Below are 26,773 nucleotides of genomic sequence, written 5' to 3'. Positions count from 1 at the left end.
TGAAATTAGTGCAAGAGTTATGCATTTTTTGCATTTTTCCTGTTACCAGGAAGGAACACAATTGCTGATAGGTATCTGGCTTCTGGAGGCAGCATATCTACTGAACCTTTGGGAATATTGATTCAATTCATTCACTGGGTAACATGTAAGATTGACAGCTTTGTGTGGTTTCTGACCTGTGACAGAACATTTGTGCCAAATTATATCCCACTAGAAATATATGAAATTAATAGTTTCATTACAGAATTTCTGGCATTGGATACATTGGCTTTTAAAGTTGGGTATTTATTTTCTGTTGTATTATACAAAATAGTGCATTAATTTTATGTAGACTTTTAAAAATTGCTGGCAAGGTTGAAATTTTTTCCCCTGTTCATTTGTAAAATGTTTGTAGGCATGAATATTGTTGGGCCTGGTCTTTATATGTCACCTGGTCCAGTGGCCCTTTCTTCTTCACTTTTCTACTTTCACATAGTATACAGCGGGGATTCTGAGGTATGCTAGTTTGGCTTACCATAATAAGACGCTATAGTGTCCACTCACATTCCTAGAAGTGTCAATTAATGAAATAGGGTCGGGGATTGGGTTGGAAATATGCTAAATATAAATAGATTTTTAAAAAATTAAAATGCTATAAATATACTTCACAACTTCTCTTTGTTTGCTTAAGCTTTTCAGGCTTGTGACTTCAGTTTTTCCAAGGCTGGGCTATTTTTTCTGGATGAAGGGCTACATATTTTAGGACTAAATGTACAGACACAGCTCTCAGCATCCTTGGCCCTCTATTGGAATCCTCTTCAGACTGACAGAAACTTCAGCTTTTATCTGACTTCATTAGGCAAGTTAAACAAACTTAAGGATATTTGGAAACTTTTTCAAAAGTTAAAAATACTTTAATGCCCTCCAAACTTCTACTGACATTTTAAAACTTGATTATGCAAAGAACTTCGTCTCTGGAACATGGAATTACCTACTGCCAAAAATAACTCAATTGAGACCTAGAATCTTTTTCTAGCTCTAGAGGAGTGATGTTAGCAGGATTAGTTAACAAAGCAGAATCCACATTTTGAGTAAGGACATCATATGTGATTAATGGAATGTTTGGAAATAGGGACCATCTGACTTAGGATGGCTTAGCTTGAGAAGTTCAGTCTTAAGTGCTATCTTAAGTAGCACTGTAATCATAATGAACAAACTTGTATTTTTTATTATTAGCTAAGCACTGAAGTTGATGTGCTCTTAGAATAAAGTCAGTGTAAATAATTAGTGGTAAGACAATGTGGTGTGTTGACTTGAGAGGTGAAAGAAAATTGCTGGTATGGATTAAGGATTGGCTGAGGGGCATGCCCAGTCCTGGAAAAGGCACATTGATTGTCACTTGCTAGGAAAAGTGCTTGGGAAGTAATCGAGACCAGGTGATAAGTGGGGTAAAGGATGGCATAATTACTCAGGAGAGCCAGCTAAACATTTCTCAGATCTCAGGGGAAGCTGAAAGGGCTGATATAAAACCTGGACACCTATTCTGGAGAAGTGGGCTGAAATCTTCAAAGATGAGGCTACTATTGAAGATAGATGTTTCATATTTTTGAAAAGAGAGTGGGAGACTGCTGTAAGAGAAGTCACCTTTGAAACTCCTCCCTTTGAATTAAGCCATTCACATTCGTTAACTCATCAATCAAAATTTTTGCCCCCCAGTGAACCAATAGCCAAGATTTCCAGGGTTCCTAGAGCAGTGAAAAATGATGATTCTGACTACAAAGAGGTCTATGAGGGCCCTGGCTGGTGTGGCTCAGTGGTTGAATGCCAGCCTGTAAATTACAGGGTCGCTGGTTTGATTCCCAGTCAGGGCACATGCCTGGGTTGCTGGCCAGGTCCCAAGTAGGAGGCATGTGAGAGGCAACCCACACATTGATGTTTCTCTCCCTCTCTTTCTCTCTCCCTTCCCCTCCAAAAAATAAATAAGTAAAATCTTAAAAAAAATAAATCTATCAGGAAGAAAAGGCACTTTCGGTCCACATTTCATTGGACTCACATTTTTTAGGAACTAGTTAGCCTACACACACTCTCACCCCCCAGATACTTCCAAATATAGATTTATATTATGTGTTTGGTTTGACATGATAAATGTGTTTTTCAGTGTATATCCAAAACATGAGTTTTTTTTCTTTTTATGATTATTTGGCATTTTAATTAAATAAAATGGATTTTCAGGGACAGAACTCCAATTCAGGAGTCAACTGGGACTCTTTTAGCTGTCATCTAGAAACTGTATTGTAAATTACGAGTCAGCAATATCTGCATTTCTAATTCTAATTTGTCATTCCTTCTGAGGTACAGAGAAAGGAAGAGATGAGGTTAACAGTTGCTGAGTACTATGTATAAAGGATCTTACTTTGTCCTTATAAACACCATTTTTAATTATTATCATCTACTTTTTTTCAGGTATTTGAGGTGTAGAGAAATTAAGTACTGTGCCCAGAGTCATTAAAGGTGGTAATTAGCAGAACTGAGATTTAACTACAGGTTTATTTACATACACTGCTTTGCCAATAAGCTATTCTACAAGAAGGTAAAGATATGCCATTAAATTATTAACATGAAAGTAACCATTATGACATTTACTTCTTTTTACTCCAAAATATGCCTAGCTCAGTGCTGGGCACACATTAGATGACCAACAGGGGTAGGTGGGGAAATGAATAAAGCATGACATTGAGAACTGTATCACCCGGGCTCAGTTCCTGGACCCACCAATCACCAATTATGTACTCTCAGGCATAGGATAATAAGACCTATCTTTTTAGGTGCTTGTGAGGAGTAATTGAGTTGATGTTAAGAAATCACTTAGAACAATGTCTGGTACATAGTAAATTCCAAGTGGATATTAGGTTTGTTGTGTGGTTAATCAGACATATTACACTACATTGTAGCTGTGTGAACATGAGTAAGCCTGTTTCCTCATCTGTAAAATTTGGGAAAATAATGGATCTTGCATGGCTATTTTATTTAGCAAGCATGGTCCATTATAGTCTTTGCTCTGTGCTAGGTACTTTTCTATGCATTCTATAGGTATGTATTAATTCATTTAACATTCATAGCAGCCTAATGAAGCAGGTACCATTTTGATCCCCATTTTACAGTTGAAGAAACTGAGGAACTGAGAGGTTAAATATTTTTAAGGTGACACAACTAGTAATTAACTGAAGTGAAACTCAAGCATGCTAGCTCCACAGTCTGAGTTTGGAATGACTATTCCACCCTACAGATGTGGTGAAATAATATTTATAAAGCATCTGTCTAGTTCCTGAGACATAGAAGGAGCATAGTAGATATTAGCTTCTCTGACATCTTTTCAATAAACACCTTTTGAAATTCTCATGGAATGCAACAGGGTGTGAACTTTTCAGCTGGTCTACATGCTTTCCTAAACTATCCAAGTTTGTGTAATAACAGCATCCTCTGCTGCTCTTTGGGGGCACCCAGAAATATGTGGTCTCTGATTAGGCCCATCTTGGATCATCTTGTCTGTTGACACGTTGGAGTTCCAGGGAGCAAGACATCAGCCTGCACTCCTGTGTATGCAGTGATATCCGGGAGAGCAGCTGTCAGCGATGATGGTTTGGAGCAGAACAGCTGGAGGGCAGAGCTGATGTTTCTAATGACTGAGAACAAGTAATGGAGATAAGGCGGCGGAAGGGATCACTCTGGCAGCAGTGTGCACCACACCACGCTGCTGTTGGGAGTTCCTTGATGAGAATGCTGTAAGAATTTTAGGTGGGGCAGCTCTGTGCTGTGCAGGAGGGCCCTGAGAAAATCAACCTGGATTATCATACATTGAAGGATTTGTACCATTCTTGACTCCCAGATACTAAATGCCAGTAATTCTACCAGTCATAGTGTTAACTAAAAACTAAATCCAAAATATGCTGCCCTGGGATAAGAGATGGTGTTATCACCCCTCTTGAAAACTGCTCCCTGTCAGGCCCACGGGTTTACCTGGCATTATGAGGATAAGGCTGCATCCTCTATGGCCTTGCTGCTCAAAATTAGGGCAGCCTGGGACCTCTAGAGTCAGCATCACATGGGACATTATTACAAATGCAGAATCTCAGGCTTCACCTCAGGCCCGGGATCAGAATCTGCATGTTAACAAGATCCCCGGTGATTTGCATGCACACTAATGTTTGAGAAGCACTGCCATACCAAAGAGAACATGGGCTTTGGAGGAAGAGGGTCCACAGTTGACCCAGAAACTCTGCCTCTTAACTGGCAATACGAGCCTCCGTTTTCTGGTGTCTAAAAGATCTTACTACCATCCTCCCAGTGTAGACACATAACAGGCGTTCAGTAAATGTCATTTCCCTCTCCCCTTCTCCCTTCCAGCAGAGGGCACAGCCAAGAAAACACGTTTGGCTCTTTGATGATCATTAAGACAGTGTGGCAAGATGAAGAGAGGATAATTTTTCCTCACCTCGGCTCTCCCCTCCCCTGTCCTCTCCTTCATTTCCTCTCCCCACACTCCTGTTTTCTTTCTGCAGTTGGAGACACAATACTTACCAAGGTCTGGCTGGAACACCCCTGGAAAAGAGGGCTGATCTGAGCATGACTAGGGTTGGGAGAGGCCAGTCCTCCTAGTTCCACAGGGTCAGTTAGGAGGAACAAACGATGTTTCCAAGACAAAATCTCTGACCAATAGCAAAGGGTGGAACCTCAAAGGAAGAGCTCAAGGGGCGAGTTCAAGTCCAGGGAGTTGATAAGGAAGACAGCATGAGAATGAAATGCAGAGAAGCATCGGGAATAAGGAATATGGAAATAAACTTGTCAGAACACTTTTAGATCCTTCCAAAACACTCTTTTCAGGGCTCCCAGTGCACCCAGGGTACCCATCACTCTGCACGGAATCACATTTGACCATTTTAAGATTAAAAGCGTTTTGAGAATGAATATTAACTTAGGGATTGTGTTTTGTTTCACTTGTTTATACATCTAGAATGCATAATGAGTACTGTGTTTTGAATGCTGAACGAATGAATGTAGGATTTTGCTTTTGGTGTGACAATTCTATCACAGTCCATTTCTTAGGAGAATTCATGGGGCCTTTAACAGAGCAAAGACTGAGGTTCTCCCCGAGCAAATGAATTCATTTTGGCCTCAAATCCCATGAACCTCTGTCAGGTAGCAGCCTATGTTTCCCACAGCTCCACCCCCTTCTTACAGCTGGTACCCCAGCATAGAGAGGGAGGAGCCAAGGGGGAAGAACAGAAAGTTGGCAGAATCCCTAGCCTACCAGTTCTCCTTTGCTTATGATTTTGACTGTGGTTGGACGGAGAGCCTGTTACTTTTCAGGGAACAAGCTGCCTCAGTTTCCAGAATCTCAGAGTGAATGGGAAAGAACGATTGTGATTTTCTTCATTGAAGAGCCACGTGTCAGTCCCTTGGATGACTCAGCAGATCAGTCCCTAAGAAGCTAGCTCAAGGATGTACCTGACATTGTGGGAACATTAAAACTGGCCCATGGGAGACAGACATGAATCCAGCTTCTCCACCTGAAGAAGGTGGGAACACTTGGAAGGGGTCAGGCAGAGGCCTCAAGGTCATGCCCCCTTGGATAGGGCTGCTTAGTGAGTTTGGCTGCTTTCTAGAAATGGCTGTTCAGGAGGAGATGGCATAAGCCCCCCAACAGCCCCTGGGCCTCAGGTCCTAAAATTAATTATCATTGGGTTTTACTTATCCTGTACCATTGAAATGTATTTAATTTCATTTCAGTGAGCTTGAGAGTTTGCTTGCATGGCTCAGCAAACTATCTACAGCCTGGAGTCTCCTCACAAGGGGAGCGATGGGGGACTGGGAGGATATGAAGGGAGGAGGGGTATGTGGAACTTCCATGTGGAAAGAGGAGAAATTGAAGAAAAATTCTGCTCTCAGTCTCTCCTACTCTTTCTAGTAGGTCTTTTGTTCAGTTCTGGCATTCTGAAGAATGTATTATTTCTGCAAAGACCCCAAGCAGAAATGGGAGAGCTGGGAGGACTTGATGGGTGGATAGAGGTGTGGAATGATCCAGGGTTGTGCGTGCAGCAAGCTAAGTGCTGAGAATGGTTTTGAATCTCTTCTCTATTCTCTCTCCCTAACTTTAAAAAAATATTTGTTGGGAGTGGGTGAAGTAGGCTAGAGGGATTGGGGAGGAGAGGGTGATAGCAATGAAAGTAGGAAGGGGAGAGCATTTGGCCTGTTATATACAATGTCAGTCCCTCCCTTCCTTCCTTCCCTGCTCTTTTAAAATATTGAAATAGTGGAGTATCCAGTTTAGTAGCTTCCTTTCTTTTTTTTAGTTTCTAAGTTTTACATTTCTACAGAAGGTTAAGTCACCGACCACATATAGAGCCACAACCAGGTGAGATGTTGGCTGAGGATAGAAAAGGAAAAAAAAAAGGGAATGACTGGTGGAAGAAGAAAGTTATAAATAACAACATGGCCACATGACTAGTTGCAGAAAGTCTTTTGTAACTGCTTATTCTCATTCTTGCTTTGACAGGTGTAAAGGTGTATATATACTTATCAGTTCTATCTCCTCCCTCACCCCCTGCCTTGAATATAAAGTAGTTAACCTTGTAATTTGGCACTTAAGTCATAGGCATCAAAGGAAGATTGCATCTGAATGAGGAGTGAATATCCCCAGAGCTAAAGCAACCTATGTGACACTTCCTCTTTAGGAGATGGGAGTGAACCCTCAGTTGTGGAAGAGATGGTTGCATTGCATTAGGGCTAACGTGATGTCCTTATTGATTTGTGGGAAGTTTTCACCTGGGGTGAAAAAGGTAGACTGTGCTCATTTGCTTATTTTCAGCTCAGCATTGTTGCCACCCTTTTCTAAGATCTCCTTTGCAATACAGAGGTGAAGCCAGGAATCGCCTTTCTTGAAATCCCGTCCTGTGTGGTTCTGACTAGAGCTTGTCCATGAGAGCTCCTCAGGTGAGACATGGAAAAGGCAAAGCCATTTTCCAGACACAGCTGCCACTGAGCTCTTGAGAACCCCCAGCTCACTGCTGCAGTTTGAGACAGTGGCAGCTTCCCAGACTCCCAAGAATTTCAGTAGTTACCAGCTAGTGCATTCCTTCACCTTTTCTTTTCTTTCTTTTGTAGAATTTGCGTGAGACTCTTAATGCTCTATGAAATCTTTAACTTTGTATTAGGCCTTTAATATCTATCCCAGGAATACATGGAGAAATGTTTTACTTGTTTTCCTTGATGAAGTGTTGTTACAGAGCTGAATGTCCTAGCTCAAGGGCTGAGTTGGGCTTTTGCCTCTCACACCACCTGATAACACCTGGCTTCTGACTGATTTGAACTTTTCAACACTCTGCCCAGTGGTGTTTGTTGCAGTGAATTCTCTCCAGGTGCCAAGGGACAAATGGCTTGTGGGAAAATAGGACAGTGGTCTGAACTGTCTCATCGCAGCTGCCATATTCACTTGAGGATAAGGGAAGGGTCAGCCGGGAGGCCCCTGCTGTTGAGCTGGTGGATGTTGAGTGGCTGGATGCCACTCAACAGAGTGACGCCAGGGGCAGTTCAGAGTCTGACAGGCTGGGCGCCCTAAGGATGACCCCCCACCTTTTGGCCACTCTAGAAATCTTTCTTTAGGCAGGGACCTTGCTTTTGGTGGGTGCACAGCCCTGGCCTCAGGCTGTCCCACACTGGGTTCAGACATAGATGCGCCTCTGGCATGGAGTGAGGGCTTTGTGGATGTGGTCAAGAGCGAGGACTATGGAGGCCAACCACTGGCATATGAATTCTGCCCCATTACTTACTAGTTGTGTGACCGTGGACAAATTCCTATACCTTTTTGGCTCTTAGTTTTCTCATCTGTACAATGAGGATATTAATAACATCTACCTCATAGGGAGGACAACTCATGTAAAGTGCTTAGAACAGTATCTGGCTCATAGTAAGTGCTATGTGAGAGTATGCTATCATTATTATTATGACATTAAGGACAGACAAGTTGGCACCATGATGGGAACTTTGGGTGAGAGTGATTCCAAGGGCAGAAGTATCCATAGACCAGGCTGCTGTGGGCTCAAACCTAACTCCTGTGGAGAGCAGGGAGGACACCAGTGGACACTGAGAGAGAGGTACTCACTAAAACTCCGAGGACAAAGGCCCTGTGCTGTGCCCTAACAGAAGGGGTGGGGGTGGGGAGGCTGTCTCTCCCTTGGCAGAGGACACAACCCAGCAGGGCAGCAGGAGTCAGCAGACATGTGCCTGGGAGCTGCCTGGGTTTGCAGTGGGCTGCATGCCAGACACCTTCAGGACAGCCCAAAATAGCTTAGGGAGACTTTGCAAAGGGTAGAGTTTCCATTTTAGCAAGAAGTGTGAGAGTCTGAAGAACTGGTTATACTTAAATCAAATACCAGTTCTTTGGGTGGAAAAAGACCAAGGGCTCTGGTGACAGAAGAACTTGGTTTGAATCCCACCTCTGACATTTACTAAACTGTAAATAGTAAATACATGGAAAGCAGGAGCCACCTGATTCATTATGGAGTACACAGGATTCCATACATGAACGAATGAGTTTAATAAACTGGAACCTCAGTTTCCCCATCTGTAAGATGGAGAGAGTGCAAGGACCACTATAGCTGATGCTGAGATTACATTAGACGATGCCCATAGGCACCAAAGTCCATAATGAATATTAATTAGATTCCTTTTTTAATAGTAAATATTCAGTGTCTCACTTAAAAGAGAAACAATACATTTGTTGACTCAAATTGATTAATGCTGTTTTAGTGCAGTAGATGTAGTTCATTGTGCATTTGCCAAAGACTAGCTCCTTTAAGAGAAGAGATCATATATCTTACAGGTTTTTTCCTTCAATCTGATCAGCACCTTTCAAGTGTCATTTATGACTCAATGCTTTCTAACAACAATAAAAATTCAGCTAGTGATTAGTTAGTACTATTGAATTTCAGAAGAGGAAAAGATTGTAGATAGGTTCTAAATAATCAAAACAGATTATGATCTGACTTGAAAAAGCTATCATAGTGGGAACAATATTGATTTGAGTCCAAGAACTCAAAATGTATAAACACCATATATTGCTAGCAAGCCCTTTCTATGTGCATTTAAAATGCTTTCTGACCAATCCTGTTCAGGCACATTTGGAATAATGGGGCTTTTATTGGCTTTCATGCCCATATTAGATCCTCAAAAAAATGCCAAATATGTGCTTTCTTCCCATTCCATCTTGGTCTTAACTGTTCCTAGTCAATCCTTCATGCTCTGCTCCTGAAAGTCAGTTACCTAAACTTATTAAATTTGACCTGACATTTATATGCATTGTGAAATCAATAAACTCTAGTTTGCAGATGGTGCCATTTCTCTCCTATGTTGCAAAATGCATAGGCTTTGGTGTTGCTCTTTTCTTCAGAACCAGAATAATGTTTGGTTAACTTCTGAGGGGTTGAAGTTATGTTTTGGATGATTGATATTCCTTGCCATTTAACTGTCAGATAAAGATGGGTGTGCTGAATGTAATTTTTGAAAGAGAATGAACCAAGTACTCTCAAATGTATTGCTAATGCCAATATGCTTTTATATGACTTGATTATGCATCACCACTTATTTATTGAATCAAAATGTTTTTTACATTTATCTTATAAGGCATGGTATATAGTTAAGAGTAAAATCACTGCCTGAGAAGTTTCTCCATTTCTGATATCCTTCAATTCTTTTTGAAGATCAGAGAGACCTCCATGCTCTGCAGAAAATATTATTTATTGATGTGGGATAAGCTTTGTATAAGAACAAGCCGGGGCTACTTAATATAAGCAATATTGGGCATATCAACTAAATGGCTTGAGTAATAAAACACGTCAAAGTGTGAATCACCACTGTCAGAGCAAGCTTTCAACAACTTTAATTGATATAATTGGTATGCAACATATCTTACAACAAATATGGATACAATCACATCAAATATCAAAGAATTTGCAGGTCTTTCCATCTTTAAATCATGTCAGCTAACTCATCCCAAGAAAACAATCTGGTACTGGTCTCTTGGTTAGCACTATTACCAATATCAACTAACACTTTAAAATCAAAGTTGAAATGGTACATTCATTTGCCAAAAAGGGGTTAAAGGCAAAGAAGGTGAATCAACGTGCAAATTAGCATCCGACCCCAAATTCATTTCCCATGATGCAGGGGATTGAACTGCGCACCCTTACAAGCAAGATGAAGGGCAAACAGATGATATCAAACCAAAATCAACTTCACAAAGAACCCTGAAGACCCCCCAAAGGTAAAGGCCAGAGGTCTATTGATATTAGTGCTCAGGTATCCATACCGTGCTACCCTCACCTCCTGGATCCTAACGCACCTGTGAGAGCACGTCTCAGGCCATCCTTCCCTGGAGATGGAAACTGACCGTTGTGGTTCCAGGCAGGGCCACCCTCAGTCAGTCGGCTGTACTGGGGGGTGGCCTGGAGCTGTAACAGCTGTCCGGTGTGGCTACAACGCAGCTGCAATTTTATAGATTTAAGTAAAAACAGCACACCAGTATAATAACAAACAGTATAACCAGTATAATAAGAAACTGAGATCACTTATATATCTATGTAATACTGAAAATGTCTATAAATATTCTTCTGCAGAAACCGAAAACACTGTAGACATGATTTCATTAGTCCTCACAACACACTTGTGAGGTAGCATGGGGGGAGGTCGGTGTGAAAGCATCCTCCCCATGTAAGAAATGAAGACAGATATTCAAAGAGGGCAGGAGACTTCGTTAGGGCCATGAGGAAAGAAAACAAAGTTGCATCTCACCATTTCACCATTTGCAGGCTGCAGTCTAGAAGAGGCTGCTCGCCTCCCTCCCGCTCTGACATTCCTCTAATGCCTGACTCACCCTGTGCCTGGACCGTTGTTTAGATCCACTGGAGCCGTTCCCTTGGGGAGAGCTGAACAGACTCTCCCTGAGGTAAAGGTCGTCAATTAGCCACATATTTCATGTGTGTGTATGTGTAGCAGTGTCTGTTGAATTCAGTTGCTAAAATCTTTTGGCCAGTTCAAAAATAGAAAAGGAACGCATTTGGTGAAATGAGGTTCTGCCCATTGGTATTTTATACTAACATTAATAAGGAGCACGAGAGTTTTTACAGGAAGCTGTCACCTTGGGAGGGGGTGTGTAACACTGCCCGCTGGTGGAGATCTGCTTTAGGGCCAGACCCCTCTCTTTTTTCATAAGGATTTAGAAGTTAATAAAAGCAACCAATGCTCCAACTGCTCTTGCACAATCACAGCCTTAGTTAAGGAAAGAGGCTGGCTGGGTCCATGGCTTATAGCTGGTCAGAATTTCTTGGCAAGAGGCTGTGTCCTCTAATCCAGTGTTTATGACGGAAGCAGTATCAGAAGTGCACCTCTACAAAGGTGTTGCATGGACACTTTGTCAAAAGTGTTTTTGACTGAGGGACAAACTGTGGAATGTTCTGTTTTATTTTTGCTAAACTGAAAGCCTGGGCAAAGAGTGGAGGTAGGGAACAGGTACAATTATTCAGGCCAAGCTGGGCCAGAGGGGGCATCACTGGTCATTTCTAACCATTTTTTTTTGGAGAATAACACTTAAATTAAAAAAAAAATCGAGACATCAGAATTCCACTCCTCATTACCCACTGCTTTTGTAAAGTACCTCTGGAGGCAGCCATTCTCCTTCGGTCCCTAAGGAGTTTAGGAATAAATTCTGTTCAGGGTGTTGGATGGCAGGTTTGTGGAAATGGCCCAGATCCTGGTGTCTTGAACACCAGAGGCGTTTCAGACAGCGCGGCTGTGGTGGTTTACAAGCCAGCACTTTGCTGGCCACAGTGAGTAACAGAATGAGCTGAGGATCAAGTTTCTGGAAACTAACAAGAGTCGTGGCAGCAGGTCCAAGTTTAGAAATGAAAACTGACCAGTGTCAAGTTCTTTAGGACACTGTTGGACAATGTAAAACATTTTGCAACAGGACCCGATGTATGTTTTCTCCTCCCTGAAATCAGGACATCAGACGCTGGTTGCCAATATCCAGTGTTAGAGAGGGACAGTTACAGCTGTGGAGTACGGCTGCCTAGAACACAACAAGAGACAAACAAGGCAGCGCGCGTGCCTGGGACTACCCATGAGCTAACACATTAAACACTGTGAGATAAAATTTAATGAATCATTTTATTTAATTAAAAATCTGGGAGTGTTTTGTTGCGTCATAATGGACACGGCAATAAGTTATGGGATTCTCAGACTCAGCACTGGTGACACTGTGGGCCAGGTAATTCTTTGTTGTGGTGGGCTCTTCCGTGCATTGCAGGGCGTTAGTGTACCCACGGTCTCCTACCCACCAGCAGCACCCCCAAGTTGTGACGATCAAAAATGTCACTAGATGTCTTCATGGGTCTCTTCCCAGTAGGGGGTGCAAAACTGCCTGGTGGTTGGGAACCACTGCAATAAATGAACACCTGCAGAAATGATCAGTTCTTTCTGAAAATTTGCTATGTGGGATTTTAAGATTATCTACCGTTTGATTTATTAAAGGGTGGAATTACCGTATTTGCCATGTATAATGCACATGCACGTTTTTGTGCACATTATACATGAATTATTATGCCCATGGTGTGTAGTCATGATACCCATGTGTAATGTGCATTTTTATTTTTTCCTTCAAATATTTGGGCAAAAAAGTGCACATTATACACTGCAAAATATGGTAGTGAGGTGAGTGTATGGGAATAACAAATGGATTGATCACTGTGTCTGTTTACTATGAAAATGCCTCACTGAGCAATTACAGATAGACTAGTGTCTTATTTTTTTGTTTAAACACAGTATACCTCCATTACCAAACAGATAGTAAGGCAGTGAACCAGTGGCTTTGTGGGTATAAAGCAGGGAATCTATGGCCTCCTCCACGCAGTGAACACCTCCGACAGTCACTGAGAACTGACTCCCACTTTACCTAACGAGGCGCTCAGTGCATGCCAGCCCCCTCCCTCCTCCACCCCCCCCACTGCACACTCCCTCCACACGCCTCTTGCTTTCTCTTCTCTCAGCTCATCTCCCAGCTTCCGTGGAACCGCAACTCCACAGAAAGCTTATGGGCTGGGATGCCGGCTGCTGTGGACTAGCACAGGCATCCTTGGCAGGGACAGGAGGCCTGGAGGAGAGAACAGGTAGAAGGCACGCTGAGATCTGACAGCAGCCGGCAACTCTGCCCCTCTGCCTGATGGCCTCCTCGGGGGCACCTGCTGGGTTCCTCTTTCATTAATTAGGCGGCTAAGAAGCTCAGTGCATTTTGTAGAGCCAAGCAGGGGTCCTGTCAGACACGACCAGATGAATAGAGCTTGAAAAAGACTCTGAGAAATCCCTACTTCCTCATCTGCAGGGTGAAATCCTCCCAGTACTCATTTCCTTTCCACTGTTGGAGATTTAATATCATTTCCTAAATGAAAGTTTTAAGAAATACCACAGACAACAAGTTCCCCTAAAACCCCTGACAAAACAAGTGGACTCCTCTTCTTCAGTCCTTGCAGTGGGTCCCGTGGTGGGTACAGAAGCCTCCATCGTGGTGTTCTGGCCTGGATGCCCAAGGTTGGCCCATTTCAGCTGCAAGTCAGCCTCCACACACCATTAAATATGGTTCTTTTTGTACCAGAAAGAAGAAGTTGTAGTAGCCAAAGAAGGAGGAAAATGAAATAACCAAACCATAAAACGGGCTGTAAGATTGTCGCTCAATGCGCATCAGGTACTTGTTATAAATCTACTGGCTAAGCACTTATAAATAAAGAGCCGTTTTCCCTCGCCCCAGGCCATGTTCCTTTGTTAGGAGTCGTCGTACAGAGGGTTGTTGTAGTTTCCCCAGGACCCGTAGTCGTGGTCATCCAGAAGCCTTCCGTAGGAGGAGTGCCTGGTGGGAAGGAGAAGACAGCTGTGGTCACTTGGAGAAGTTGCCCATCTGAGGACAGCCCGCCTCCCTGCCACCCCACTGGGGGCAGAGGGTGGGGGGTGGGGGTGGTGTGCAGTTCACAGGGCGCACATCGGGGAGCTGTGATGCTCCACTAGGGCAACCCCAGCAACCAGGGCGTCTACAAACACCCTGTACATTATGACTGATCCGCTGGGAGCCCAGATGGCACCTTCTTTTGAGATCAGTGAGGCCCTGTCTTTCTCCTCGACTTCTAGTGCTGTAGAAACAGAGGCCCATTGCCATGGCTATTTAAAAAAAGGAAAGGGAAGAAAGAGAAGGTTGCATTCCTGGCATTTGGACTTAGGTCCTGGACTTCATTTTCCCTGAAATAAGAATGATATAACCAGAACCACTGTTGCTGTGGCCACCCCTCCTGATGTTTATAGAGTGTTTTACAGTCTACAAAGTGCATCTATGTTTCGTTTCCACTTGTTCCTCAAGTGAGCAAACCATGGGGCAGGTATTGTTTATCTTTATTTCTCCAGTGAGCAAAATGGGGCTCAGAGATGTTAACTGATGTGCTCAATGTCACCCAGCTGAGCTATGGGTCAAATCCCTACCTCCTGGATCTAAGTCCAGTGCTCTGACCTCAGCTCCCCAGAGTCTGACTGGCACCTTAGTTCAATGGCAATATGGGTTTAACAGGCTTTGGTGAGTCATTCTGGGAACCTGTCCCACAATTATATTATTCCTATGAGAAACTGAAGTCAGATTGTTATCACTCCTCTCTTCAAACCTTTAAGTGGCTCCTCCTCTTATGAGTAAAAGCCAAAGTCATTAAAAAACTTGGTGAAGCCCTACAGGATCTGGCCCTCATGACTTTCTGAGCACATCAGCTACTATTCCAGTTCTTGTTGTTCCCTCTGCTCCAACCTGCCGGTCTTCCCCCTCAGGCCTGACATACTCTTGCTTCAGGGCCTTTGCACCAACTGGGTCCCTCAGCTTGGAACAACTGTCCTCCTGATCTCCACACATGGCACATTCTCTCGTCTTCTTCAAGTCTTTGTACAAAAGGCACTTTCTCAGTGAGGCCTTCGGTAAGAACTCCATTTACTTGCAAGTCCCTCCCACCTCAGCAATCCCTGCTTTATTTTTCTCATAGTTCTCATCACCTTCTAACATACTCTACTCGTATAACTCACTTTCCTATTTTGTTATTTCACTTCACCCCTAACTGGACCATAATATAAGTTATTTGCCTATTTTTTCTGTTGTTGTTATTGTTGTTAGCTCCATCTCCAGAAGGATATCTGGCACACAGTCATCAATAAATGCTGGTGGAAGAAAAGTGATTGGAGGGGGGAATACATCCTGAAAGGCCAATCTGTTCACAAATTGGGAGCTTCCTGGGAAGTACTGTGGTCATTTTGTATTAGAACTAATGACAGGATTGGGAAAACATCACAAAATGAGCATGTGGTGCCTCTGAGGTTCGTGCTAGTGTGGGAATTATTGCACCTTGCCACTGGAAACGAGCTCTGCTATATATAGTGCAGATAAACATACCCAGTCCCCCTAATTTTTGTCTCAACTAGATATGAAAATTAAACAAAGTAAAAAATAATCTGAGAAGCACAGAAAGCATTTGCTATATTAATATCTGTTGCTAAGATAATTGTTGTCCCTGCTGAAGCTTATTGCCATCTGCCAGGTGTTTGAAAAGAGGTGATATGTTGAAAAACATCAGATCCTTGATGTGCTGGTTTCCAACTCGTAGCCTTTAAAATCCTGATTTTTGATCTGAGGGCTGGCTCAGCTGACCCAGCCTATACACCTGGAAACTTGAGGCTGTTCCCCAATATGTCTTGTTTTCACCAAAGGTCCACACTCATTTCTGTGGGTGTGAGAAGGAAAGACATCACAAATAACACAATGCTGGTCTTCTGATTGACTGAATGGAGAGGCCAGTTTTGGTAACTGGGGTCACCAGCTATCCATTGCTAACATTTCCCCCATGTTTTAAAGTTCCAATTCCAGTCAAATCCTTTAACAGGAGGGTTGAAAGTGGAAGCCGTAGAACGAAGAAGTGAAAATCAAAGAATTAGGAGGCTGGAGCCAAGCCTCCAGTTCAGCCTGACTTAACATTCAAGCCTGGCCAGCGTCCGCCTAACAAACACACGCCCTTACTGCTAGCGCATTTCCGCCTCGCCTTTATGCGGTAACGTAACTTCTCACACCGTTTTTATTCCTATCATGTAATTTTATTCTGTTGAGGTGTCAGTAGGGCCAGTGGATGTGTGTCCTCGAACCTGTTTTTAACCCCCTGTTTCTTCATCTGTAAAGTGGAGAAACGTAAAAAAGCTGGGTTAGGGTCACTGGGAGGATTAGATGAGGCAATGCATATAAAACGCCTGGCCCATAGTCAATGCACAATCCATGCTGGCCAATGTTGCTTTTTAATTTTTGTGGTAATGAAACTTACATAAGCCCATGGCAAATCTGTAAATAGTAAAAAAAAAAGATGTTGAGTGAAAAGTGAGCCTCCCTCTCACCAGGAACTCCTGAAACTGGGCCCTAGGCACAGTTATAAGACCAACTTCTTAGAGTGTCGTTATTTGAAGTGTTGTAAATTATCTTCATGTAGGAGTGAGGTCAGGGGAATGAAAACCTTCTGGTCACCAGGTTTTACTGGTAATGGCTATTTGATCAGAACTGTATCCGAACCTGCTGTATAAGAAGTGGCATCCACTGCACATGCAGCAGTAAAATAAAGGGAGAGATGGATCTTTCATTTTTCTCAGTCTTCTCATTTGATTAAACAGTGAGTTAAGCAAAATACTGATAAATGAGGATAGGAAAGCAAGAGATATAGATAAACCATATTTGGGCATGTACTGAACCAACCCGTAGGGCATGATAAATATATTAATGAGCCTAAAGAAGAAGAATTGGCTGTGCTGGGATTCAAGCCAGGTTTGTTTAAATCTGACCATATATAGAAAGAGCTAGACAAACACATCTGTGTGTGTGTGTGTGTGTGTGTGTGTGTGTGTGTGTGTGAGATAAGGAGAGAATAATTAATGATCACTTTAAACTCTCTCTCCAGGTCAAAGCTTCTTAAATCATGGCATGTTGTAAATGGAAATGGGGGAGGTTTTCAGACAGCCATCTGTGAAGCCAAAGAGGTAAAAAAGCTCCCATTCCCCAAATTAAGAAAGTGGCACCCAGGGACACTAGAGGACTTTTCCGTGTGATTTCATGGTAGGTAGAGCTGGTACTGACACCTGGGTCTCCCTGTTCTGTAATGCCACACTGCTTCATCTCGTTTCAGTCTGAATAGCAATCTGTATGAATGACATCATCCCAGGTCAAAGAGGTTGTGTTTACTCAGTTTCTCAGCGAGGACTGGCACTCGTCCAGGACAGCCATTTTTGCCTGCTGTGACTTGGCTCCCCTTAGATAGTAAACCTCTTGGGGACAGACTACGTCTTATGTTTCATTTTATTTTCTGAACATCTAATAGGTTGCTCTTGATGCAGGGGTTCTTTCATAAATATTTGATGACAACTGCACATATTCAGTAGCACAAAAATAGCATCTGTGGAGTTTGCTTGGTCAATGCCAACAGGGAGTAGCGTGGTTCTGTGGCAACTCACTGTGCAATATAACTGTGGCAGAGTGAAAGCATCTCGTTAAAGAACACAAAGGGTCAAAGCCACTATGTTGACCTTAAATATGGGAAGAAGAAAGAGAATTGCAGCTAAAGTTCTCCCACATGATGACATGGCTTTAAATCACTTGGCACAGTGCTCACAGTCCCTGTTAATCAGTGGCACTGTGCTTATGGTCAGTGTTATCCAACTGTGTGGTATGACTCATTTAGCTAAGAGCAGAACCCAGGGGACATGACAGGGGATGATTTATGGTGAGTCCTTGCCTCATAGCTTCCTTCTCAACTGGCTTTGTTCTAACAGGAAGCAGTCCTCCCTACTCACCCCCTCCCCATTCGGCGAATCCTTCTTGACAATTGGAACATGGATGTGGTGGTGATAGTGTGGTTAGAGGCCTTTTCCATGATGACAAAATGGTACCTGCTTTAAGATAACTGTAGTACCAATACTTAATGGAGACTCAATTGTCTTTGAAGATGGATGATGTTTTACTTTCCTGTGTTGAAACTAACATATTTTAAAAACCACCTTCTCCTTTATGAGGGTCAACCACAGTTCCCCATCAAGGCTCCAACTTTATTAACTCCCCTCTGCTCTTTAGTCAGGCAAGCTTGCCATTCAATTATTAGTGCTTATTGTGTGCAAGAAGGAAGGATGCATGTAGATGAAGGAGACGTGGCTTCGTGCTGTGAAATCACAGCTGAGCCTGCATCTCATTAGTCATCAGTAATTAAGCTGTAGATTTTTATCATCCATCAGCAAAGCTAGATTGGTGTGGCAGTCCCTGCCTCCCTTTTTTGTTGTTTTTGTTGTTGGCTTTCTTTCTCTGATTGTCATTTCCCTGCTTGGCTTCTTTCATTCAACCCGTCATTGAAAAGTTACATTTATCGGTCCCTCTTCTGGGGCCTGGGGGATAGTTCAGTGAGTTAAAAGACCAAAATCCCCGTCCTAGAGGAGCTTACATTCTAGTGGGGTCAGATATAACAAATAAGACATGAAAAACAATTTGGTAGATGGTCATAAATGCAATGGAGGAAAATAAAGCAGGGAAAGAGAAGTGAGGAATTCCAAGTGGGAGGTGGGGATTATACTTTTGGATATGGTGACCAGGGAAGGTCTCGCGAAGATGACATTTGAGCAGACACATAAAGGAGATGTGGGTGAACCCCGTGGATACCTGAGACGCACCCTCTGGACAGAGAGAGCAGCAAGTGCAAAGGCTCTGGGGCAGGAGCAGACCACACATCTGTGTGGCAGATACTGAACTATAACTTAAAAAATTAACTTCTTATATTGGAATGATTTTAAATTTATAGAGAAACTGCAAAGATAAATTCCCATTTGCCCTCCACCCAGCTTCCCTTGATGTTAACACCTTCCACGATCGTGGCTCATTTGTCAAAACTAAGAATTGATTGAACTACGATGTTGAAGCCAAGAATACTGTCACCATTAGGGGTGATTTTATTTGACCGCAGTTACCATAGCAAGTTAGTGACAGAATGAGCATCATAATTCAGGAATTCTATCAGTTTCATCTTCTAATTACCAAAATCCCAAAGAGAGAAACGTTTGCATATATCATTTTCAAAGTGTTCTTTACAAAGTCTGGGTTTCTTTTAAAAAGCAGTTACTTTCAAACTAATCTTGAAATAACCACATTTACTTTGAAGGAACAGATAAAATTTTTTTAATTTTATTTTTAAAAATTATCTACCAGATATCACACTGGCAGATATTCATTACAAAAAGGCCTGCAGAAATACCTGTGTATTTCTGACCAAGTTCAGAGTCATGGGGTAACTAGTGCCAGTGGGTGGTTTCTCTGACTTTCCCTTCTCTAAACCTAGTTTCTCCTGATTTGGAGGCAACAAATACTGCTTGCCCTAAACTTTCCTAATGCTTCCAGAGCCACTCACTCGGGCAACAAGGTTTGTAAAGCAACTCTCATATTCTAGGCACTGCCAGGGGCTTTCTCTCCTTGCGGTGGAGGATACTGGCAGAGCACACAGTTCGTCAGGGAAGTGAGTGACTGGTACATAGGAGGCATGTGCGGAGATGTTTAGAGGGGGTCCCTTCAGGGCTAGACAACTTGGAATCAGCCAGACAAAACAGAGGTGGACCAAATACCTCCGACAGAGGGATCAGTGTGTTCACAGTAACAGAGCCATGAAACATTGGGGCAATCTATCTGGAAACTCAAGAGCACAGTGTGTGTTTGGAGTGTTAGGAGATGTGGGTAGATCAGGCCAGCGGCACTGGCATCGCCTGTGAGCTGGTGAGAAATGCTGATGCGCGGGCCCCATCCCAACCTACTGAAGCAGAACCTCTGGAGCTGAGACCCAGGAAACTGTGTTTTTAGCAAAGTCTCCCATTGATTCCTATGCACGCTAAAGGTTGAGGTAGCTTATCAAGCTCTTTAGAATGCCAAAGCTGAGAAAGGCAACCTGTAGGTCACAAATCCTAGGAGATCTTAGCCTTTATGACTGGCTGGGCCTACTCTTTAAACCTAATAATAACCAGAAAGAATCCAGTTGTATAAAATATAATTACCAGAAGACTTAAAGCAAAACAGGTGACTTCTAACAAGATACCTTCAGAGTGAGGTCCTGTTGTGTCTGTAAATCAATATCACATTTATTTTTGTGAAGGGAACAGCCGTCTTGTCTGTCTGGGTTACCAGCACGCCTAATTATAGCAGCATCCACGTTGCTGGCGATAGCAGATAGGGTCTCCTGCGCAGGGGATTATCTCGTGGCTGAACGGTTTTGAGCCAATTCAAATAAAACAAATTCGACTTACCTCATTCTTCAATCATCACTAATTAAAGGCACCCTTCTGCAAGAGGCAGGCAAGGCCTTTGCTTTCTTTTAAACTTGCAAACAAGCCTTGGAATACAGACTGCTCAGAGATTGTTTCTGTTTAGGAATTTATGACATGGATGCAACTTCACTGGCATTTAGAAAAAGCACACCTGAACCTGCCGGATGGGACATGAGAAAACGAAGCTGCTGTGCCATTTCTCCCCCCGTGGTAGGAATCCCTTCTGCTCCGATTCCCCGATGCCAACTGGGTGGGACTGTTGGCACTTACCGTTTTACTAAGCACTGAGTAGTGAGCATTGTTTTAATGACAACAGTCGTTAGCCCTTCCATCATCCTCATCTCATACCTGTCACTGCGTGTTTCTTTGTATCACATTTAACCCTTGTAACAATCATGAGTTAGGTATCAGTATAGTCCTATTTTACAGATTAGTATCCTTGCTCCGCGGTCCGTGTTCTTTACCACCATGCTATCCGGTCTCTCCAGGGACTCTCCGTTTATTACTTCATTTTTGAAACAAGCTTGAAAGAGAGGTATTATGAATGCTACTTTTGCAGATGAAAATATTAAATATCAAGGAGATTATAATTTGCCTAAATGGTAAGTAGAACCGAACCACACTGCTGCTGGCTAAAATGGCAGTGGGGGTGGGTTGATAACAGAGAAGAGCCCTGGAAGGTTCTGGAAGCCACATCCAAAAAGTGGCTCACCTCTCAGAAAATGTGGTTCTCTAGGCAGAGGACACTGTTACAAAACCAGTGGTCCTGGTCCCCAAAGAATAGGAGTGTGAAAACAGATAGCTAATGAGTCTACTGATGCTTTCCAAGGGAAGTAGATCTTGGGGGCAAAGGTGAAATTGCTGAGGTACTATCAGTAGAGCTTGCAAGGTGCACCCTTTTTCTGGTTGGGAGGCTGACCTCTCAAAGTGAATTCTTTGTTTGCATTTGCAGGGACATAGCCTGTGTTTCAGGCCAGAATCTAATGGTTCCCTCGTGGGTTGTGAATTCAGTCACTTGCTACTCCAGCCAAGTGAGCTAAATAGCCACAGACAACAGGCCTCTTGTTGTGTTATTGTTCTCAGAAATCTGGGATGATAGGAATAAAATAAATTTTCCAGCCAAGGCAAAACCCAGCCTTGGGTACACACACATGCACACGCATGCATCTGTCAACTGAGCCAAATGTATTTTTGATGAATGATTAGTGGGGCTTTCCAAGAACCTGCAAACAACACTTGAAGAGGTTTTTTAGCTCAGCCTTAAGATTCATGATAGTTATTAACCTCTTTATGTCGTCATTTTGCCAAAATAATTAAAGGATCAACAGAATGGGGTTTTCCTTAGGGGGTTTTCAAACAGCGATCTGATCCCTTTATTCATTCCTAAGTTTGTTGTGCCAAAGATGAACAGCGACCCTTATACCACTGGGGGCCTTTCTACACTCTAGAGGGAGGACCTATCTGGGGGAGAGAAACCACGGCTAATTCCATTTCATCACTCGCCACATTTATCTAGTGTTGAGAATGCCTTGAGAAAATATAGTTTAAATTTCTAGAATAAAATGTTATGCAATTTTAATCAGCACTCATTAGGACCCATTTTAATAGCCTGCTAATGAAATTTTTCAAATGCAGCAAGTTCTGTGGTGGCAGGACTGTGTCCCGTCACTGATGTGATCCCCCTGCTCCCAGGCTCAGAAGGGCTCCTGGCAGGTGGCCAATAGTAATTGTCATCAAGCAGCTGTCCTGTTGTTGGGGACCCTTCCCGTTGCCCACTTTGATGATGATGATGATGATGACTGCAGCAGTGGCAGGACTGTGTGTGTACTCTGGAAGCGGTACCTAGTAATCCCCTCGGTAATGCTGTCAAGGAGTAAGAATCACAGCGCTTACTTTCCCAGGGAGGGACGTGAGGGTGAGTGAAGCTCCGTAACATGCTCAGGTCACAGGAGAACCGGCTCCAACGTGGTACAAATGGGATTTCAATCAAGTCCTCCCTACTTGTGGGGTCTGGATTCTTTCTTAGTCGCTGTTTGAGACTGCCTGTCCACAGTGGTGATGAGTTTGAGATGGTAAACTTGAATGCTTTCTTGGAGTCAAGAAAAGGGTCCTTAAGTTATTTCAACATCATTTGGGGCAAGTATGTGGCAAGAGGGAAGAATTTCTATTTCAAGCCACACCCCAATGAAGGTTGTGTTTTTGGTGACATAGCCCTTTCAGAGACTCACCAGTGGTGATTCCAGAATGACTCTAAACTAATCTGTAGGTCTCTTTTTTGGAGCACTGACATCCCACCCCCAACAGAGAAAGAAACTTTGTTACAAATAGGGACTGAGGCTCCTAGACTAGTTCATAAATGCAATTTAACTCAAAATTAAAATACAATGTATCTGCAATAATAAACTAGTAATTAAGCCAGATGAAAGAGAGTACCATTCAGTCAGATATGATTAATAAAATTAACTTTGCTGCCCTAGGAAATATAGACTTAATGAAGAGAGAGTGTTTTTTATATGAAGAAGACTTAAGGATGCTTTTATAAAGACTTAAAAAAAAAACAACAGGCAGTACTGACCCTTTAATTCCAATTTCTTTTCCAAATCTGGCTTTCCTATTCTTTGTACCTTAGGAATAGATGACATTACAGGACACTCTTATACTTGGCACTACCATTCGATTGACTGGGTGCACATTTAGAACAAAAGGTGGAGGGAGATAAAAGAGAAGGAGCTGGAGAGAGTTCCCTAGTGGGCGTTGGTCTGTTCAGGGTGACTAGAGTTGATGAGGAACAGCCAGATGAGGGGCAGCAAAGACGATGTGTGCCTAGGGATGAGAATGTGAATACGTGAGGTCCACATGGGGAGCCAAGGCAGGAGGGAGGGAGGGACAGGGTGCCTCTCGAGGAAGAAGCACAGCTGTACGGAGAGAAGTCAGTCAGGAGGGTATGTGGGTGCACACAACAGTGCCCAAGTGACTGTGGTGGGTCTGTCTGGGACAAATCCAGCCATTGTTACGATAACAAGAATGGTTCAAGTGACAGTGATATAACTTGGCAGTGAAGGAGAGTGGACTGGTATGTGCATGTGTGAACAATGACAACTTTACTGCACTAGTCAGTGGGGGTGGTAGACACCATTGAGTGAGCATTTGTACCGTGTGGCTGTTGCATTCAAGATGACTGAGCAGGTAGAGCAACAAATCTGCATCAAATTTTGTGTTAAGCTTGAACATTTCTCCACAGAAATTATTCAGATGATTCAGAAGGCCACAGTTATGGGTAACTGGTGACTGACAGCTTCATCACCACAACATGCCCACTCATGTCTCACATCTCGTGCAGAGGTTTTTTGTAAAACATCAAATTACTCAGGTGACTCAGCCCCCCTACGGCCCAGATTTGGTGCCCTGCAACTTCTGGCTTTTCCCAAAATTAAAATCACCTTTGAAAGGGAAAGATTTCATACCACTGATGAGATTCAAGAAAATATGACAGGGTAGCTGATGGCGACTGGGAGAACTGTGAGGTGTCTACTTTGAAGGGGACTGAGGTGTCATTGTCCTGGTACGATGTTTCTTCTATCTTATGTTGTAACGGCATGTTGTAAGCATCAGACAGAAAGCCAGTGTGACTGCAGCTCAGTGGTTACAAAGGGGAGGCAGCTGTGATGAGTGAGAAGAGGTAGGCAAGGATGGGTCCATGGATGAGCTCGAGGGCCAACCTGAGGGGTTAGGATTCAATTCTAAGGGCCTGGGAAGCCACTGGGGCTTTCAAGGGAGTGAGGGAGAGGGTCAAAGGAGCTTCCGTAAAGACGGCTCCAGCTGTGGGGAGACAAACTTCCAGGAGTGGCTGTGCTCACCATGGTGGCACATGTCCTTCTGTCCCTTTTTAGGGGCACTGCACAGACTGGCAAATAGGACTGTCACTTGACATTTGGCATTACACAGGTGGAAGGACATTTAGGGTGAGTGATGTGGTTCTGAAACTAGGGTTTCACCGAGCAGTGGACAAAGTGGGGGCTCCCAGGGTTTTGCCACTTTCTATTTGTCTAAAAAAGGTAAAATCTCAGCTATGATCTGTGATCACCTTCATTTCATAACAGAAGATATTTTTAAATGAAAAACATGAGGATATAATCTCGAGGGGGGATAATTTTATATAAAACACCACACATTCCGGTTTTTGCAGCATTTTGCGTTAGTACCGTGAAAGCTTCCTTACAGACTGAGCACATGTCCACACGCCAGCGTCTAGAACTTCAGTATTTAGGAACCCACTGAGCTCGCCCCAGTCGCCCACTCCACAGGTGAGACCCCTTCAGGGCCAGGAGTCACGGGACTCCTCCCTCTGGGTGAGTGGGTGAGTTAAGGGCGGAGTGGGGGGGCCTCAGTCTCCTGACTCCGGGTTCATTCTCGTTCCATTACATCATCATGTTGTGCATTTCAGCTGACTTCCTCTGCTTTGCCAAGGTGCAGACACTGCACCCTCTATTCTTGTCCACTGTGGAGTACACTGGCCATTTCCACCTCCCTGCCAATACATCGAGAACTACGATACTTACTAAGAAACACACATTCAGCACAACTCTCAGCCTGGAGCCCCACAAAATGGAATCCTTCCCCTTGTAAAGAAGAGGGGGGGTCTCACCTGATCTTCAGATACGCTGCGACTCCAAACACCATCAGCACCACGGCGATGACAGCCACTGTAATGGCGGCGATGCTGCCTGTGGGGGGGGAAGGCCCAGAGAGCAGGTGAGAAAGGTGTTTCCTGCAGCTCCGTCCGCACAGAAGTCAGAGCTGTACAAAACCCAGGGTCTTGATTCTGTTACCAAAATACTTTTCATGCTAGGCGAGGTTTTGATAAATGGCCAATATTTGTTAAGACCTTTTGGCTGGTCTGGAGATCAAAGAACAGTCCAGATCAATGTTTGATTATCTTTGTAACAATGGCGCCAACTTGTAATGTTGCTGCTGTCATTTACAGGGGTAGGGGACGCAAATCTCCTGAAATCCTATTTTCTTCTCTTATAAGCTCTGGCTCCTCTTTCTGCCATTTGCAAAATATGGGGAGACTTAGGGTTACTGTGAAATATTTGATATGGGTGGTTTCAAAATAAACCACAATCATACAGCTCTGTCAGTCCTGGCCAGTTCCAAAGGGTCCTCATGGTAGGAGGTGCACTAATCTTAATGTTGCCATCGAAGCAAAGCATTTAAAAATATTCCTTTTTGGGCAATGTGTCCATTTTTCATCCTCGAAAGGTAAGTTTGACTTCATAGAGAATAAAGTTAAGTTTGGTGTAAAAATAAGGTCAAGTCTGGTAGGTAACAGTATTTTTTGTTTGCAGAATTAACCTGGTGCAATTACAAAGTAACGTGAATGTTTTATTATGCAGTTTGAAATCTGGGTCCAAAGGCAACTATTAATGAACAGTTAAAAACAACAACCTGTTAGGCACGCAGCCTTGGAAGAATTGCCGCACTGCTTCCAAAGATTACTACTTTGAAGCACAACACTCTTTTTGTGTGAGCTTTGGGCTAATCATGTATATACTTCAGCTTTATTTCACCTTAGAAAAGCCGAGAATCAATCGAGCTCTTGTCCTCTATAGTTAAAGTGACTTTTTGGCACTAACGCTGGTGTTAGAGACCCCATTTACTCTTTCGGGCCACTGGGAAATTATTTCCTACCTCAGCAAATGAACAGAACTCTGAGACACACTGGAAAGAGCATCAGGGATCTGGAGTCTCAATCTGTGAATTCGAGTGTGGTTCCCTATGGTTAGCGGTGTGACCCTGAACTGTTTAACCCTGTCCACTCATACACCGCTCACCTGCAGCGACAGACAGGAAGACCCGCTCCGCTCCCGCCCACAGTTGCTAGAGGATTAAACGAGATGCCCTGTGCGCCACGCTAAAGTACTCTCCCAATGTACCATGCTGGACTGGTGCCCACCTGTCATGGACTAGGTCTCAAATGTGACAGATCTGACCCCACATTTTTTGAGATTTATTATGTGTAGATTATTTTGCCACATCTCCTTTTATTTTTCCCATCTTTTGTATATTGTTCTTATTAGCTCTTCCACCAAAGGAATTAGAGTAGAGCTAAGAAGCATATCAGTCTACTAATTAACTCCATAGTAACTCCCTAAAAGTTTTGGGTGAAAGGAAGCTAGGTCAGACACCTATGCCTGTAATTTCTAAAAGTGAGCCAAAGAGGTTCATTGCTAACATAGAGACTAAAACCGGGGTGGCACAGGTTGTATTGCACCATTTCAGAGCTTCCACACTTCTGGACACTCACATGCCCAACTCCTTGCTCCTGGAATCCTAGAGCATGATTAGC

At 43.3% G+C, this 26,773-nt stretch overlaps 1 protein-coding gene across 1 annotated transcript in view; it reads right to left on the bottom strand.

Moving 5' to 3' along the window:
- Positions 1 to 9,888: 9,888 nt before the first annotated feature.
- The window catches only part of PARM1 (prostate androgen-regulated mucin-like protein 1), a 96,611-nt gene continuing 79,726 nt past the window's right edge, over positions 9,889 to 26,773 (bottom strand). Inside the window, exons 3-4 of the mRNA XM_037150197.2 lie at positions 25,070 to 25,148; positions 9,889 to 13,930 (exon numbers count right to left, since the gene is read on the bottom strand). Coding sequence (XP_037006092.2) covers positions 13,846 to 13,930; positions 25,070 to 25,148 — 164 coding nt within the window. The 3' untranslated portion in view covers positions 9,889 to 13,845. The remainder of the gene's footprint in view (positions 13,931 to 25,069; positions 25,149 to 26,773) is intronic.

Source organism: Artibeus jamaicensis, unplaced genomic scaffold, assembly GCF_021234435.1.
Source record: "Artibeus jamaicensis isolate MK-2021 breed Jamaican fruit bat unplaced genomic scaffold, CSHL_Jam_final scaffold_1031, whole genome shotgun sequence".
NCBI lineage: Eukaryota > Metazoa > Chordata > Mammalia > Chiroptera > Phyllostomidae > Artibeus > Artibeus jamaicensis.
The sequence above is the reverse complement of the archived record's forward strand: the minus strand, read 5'-3'. Positions and strand labels throughout refer to the sequence as shown.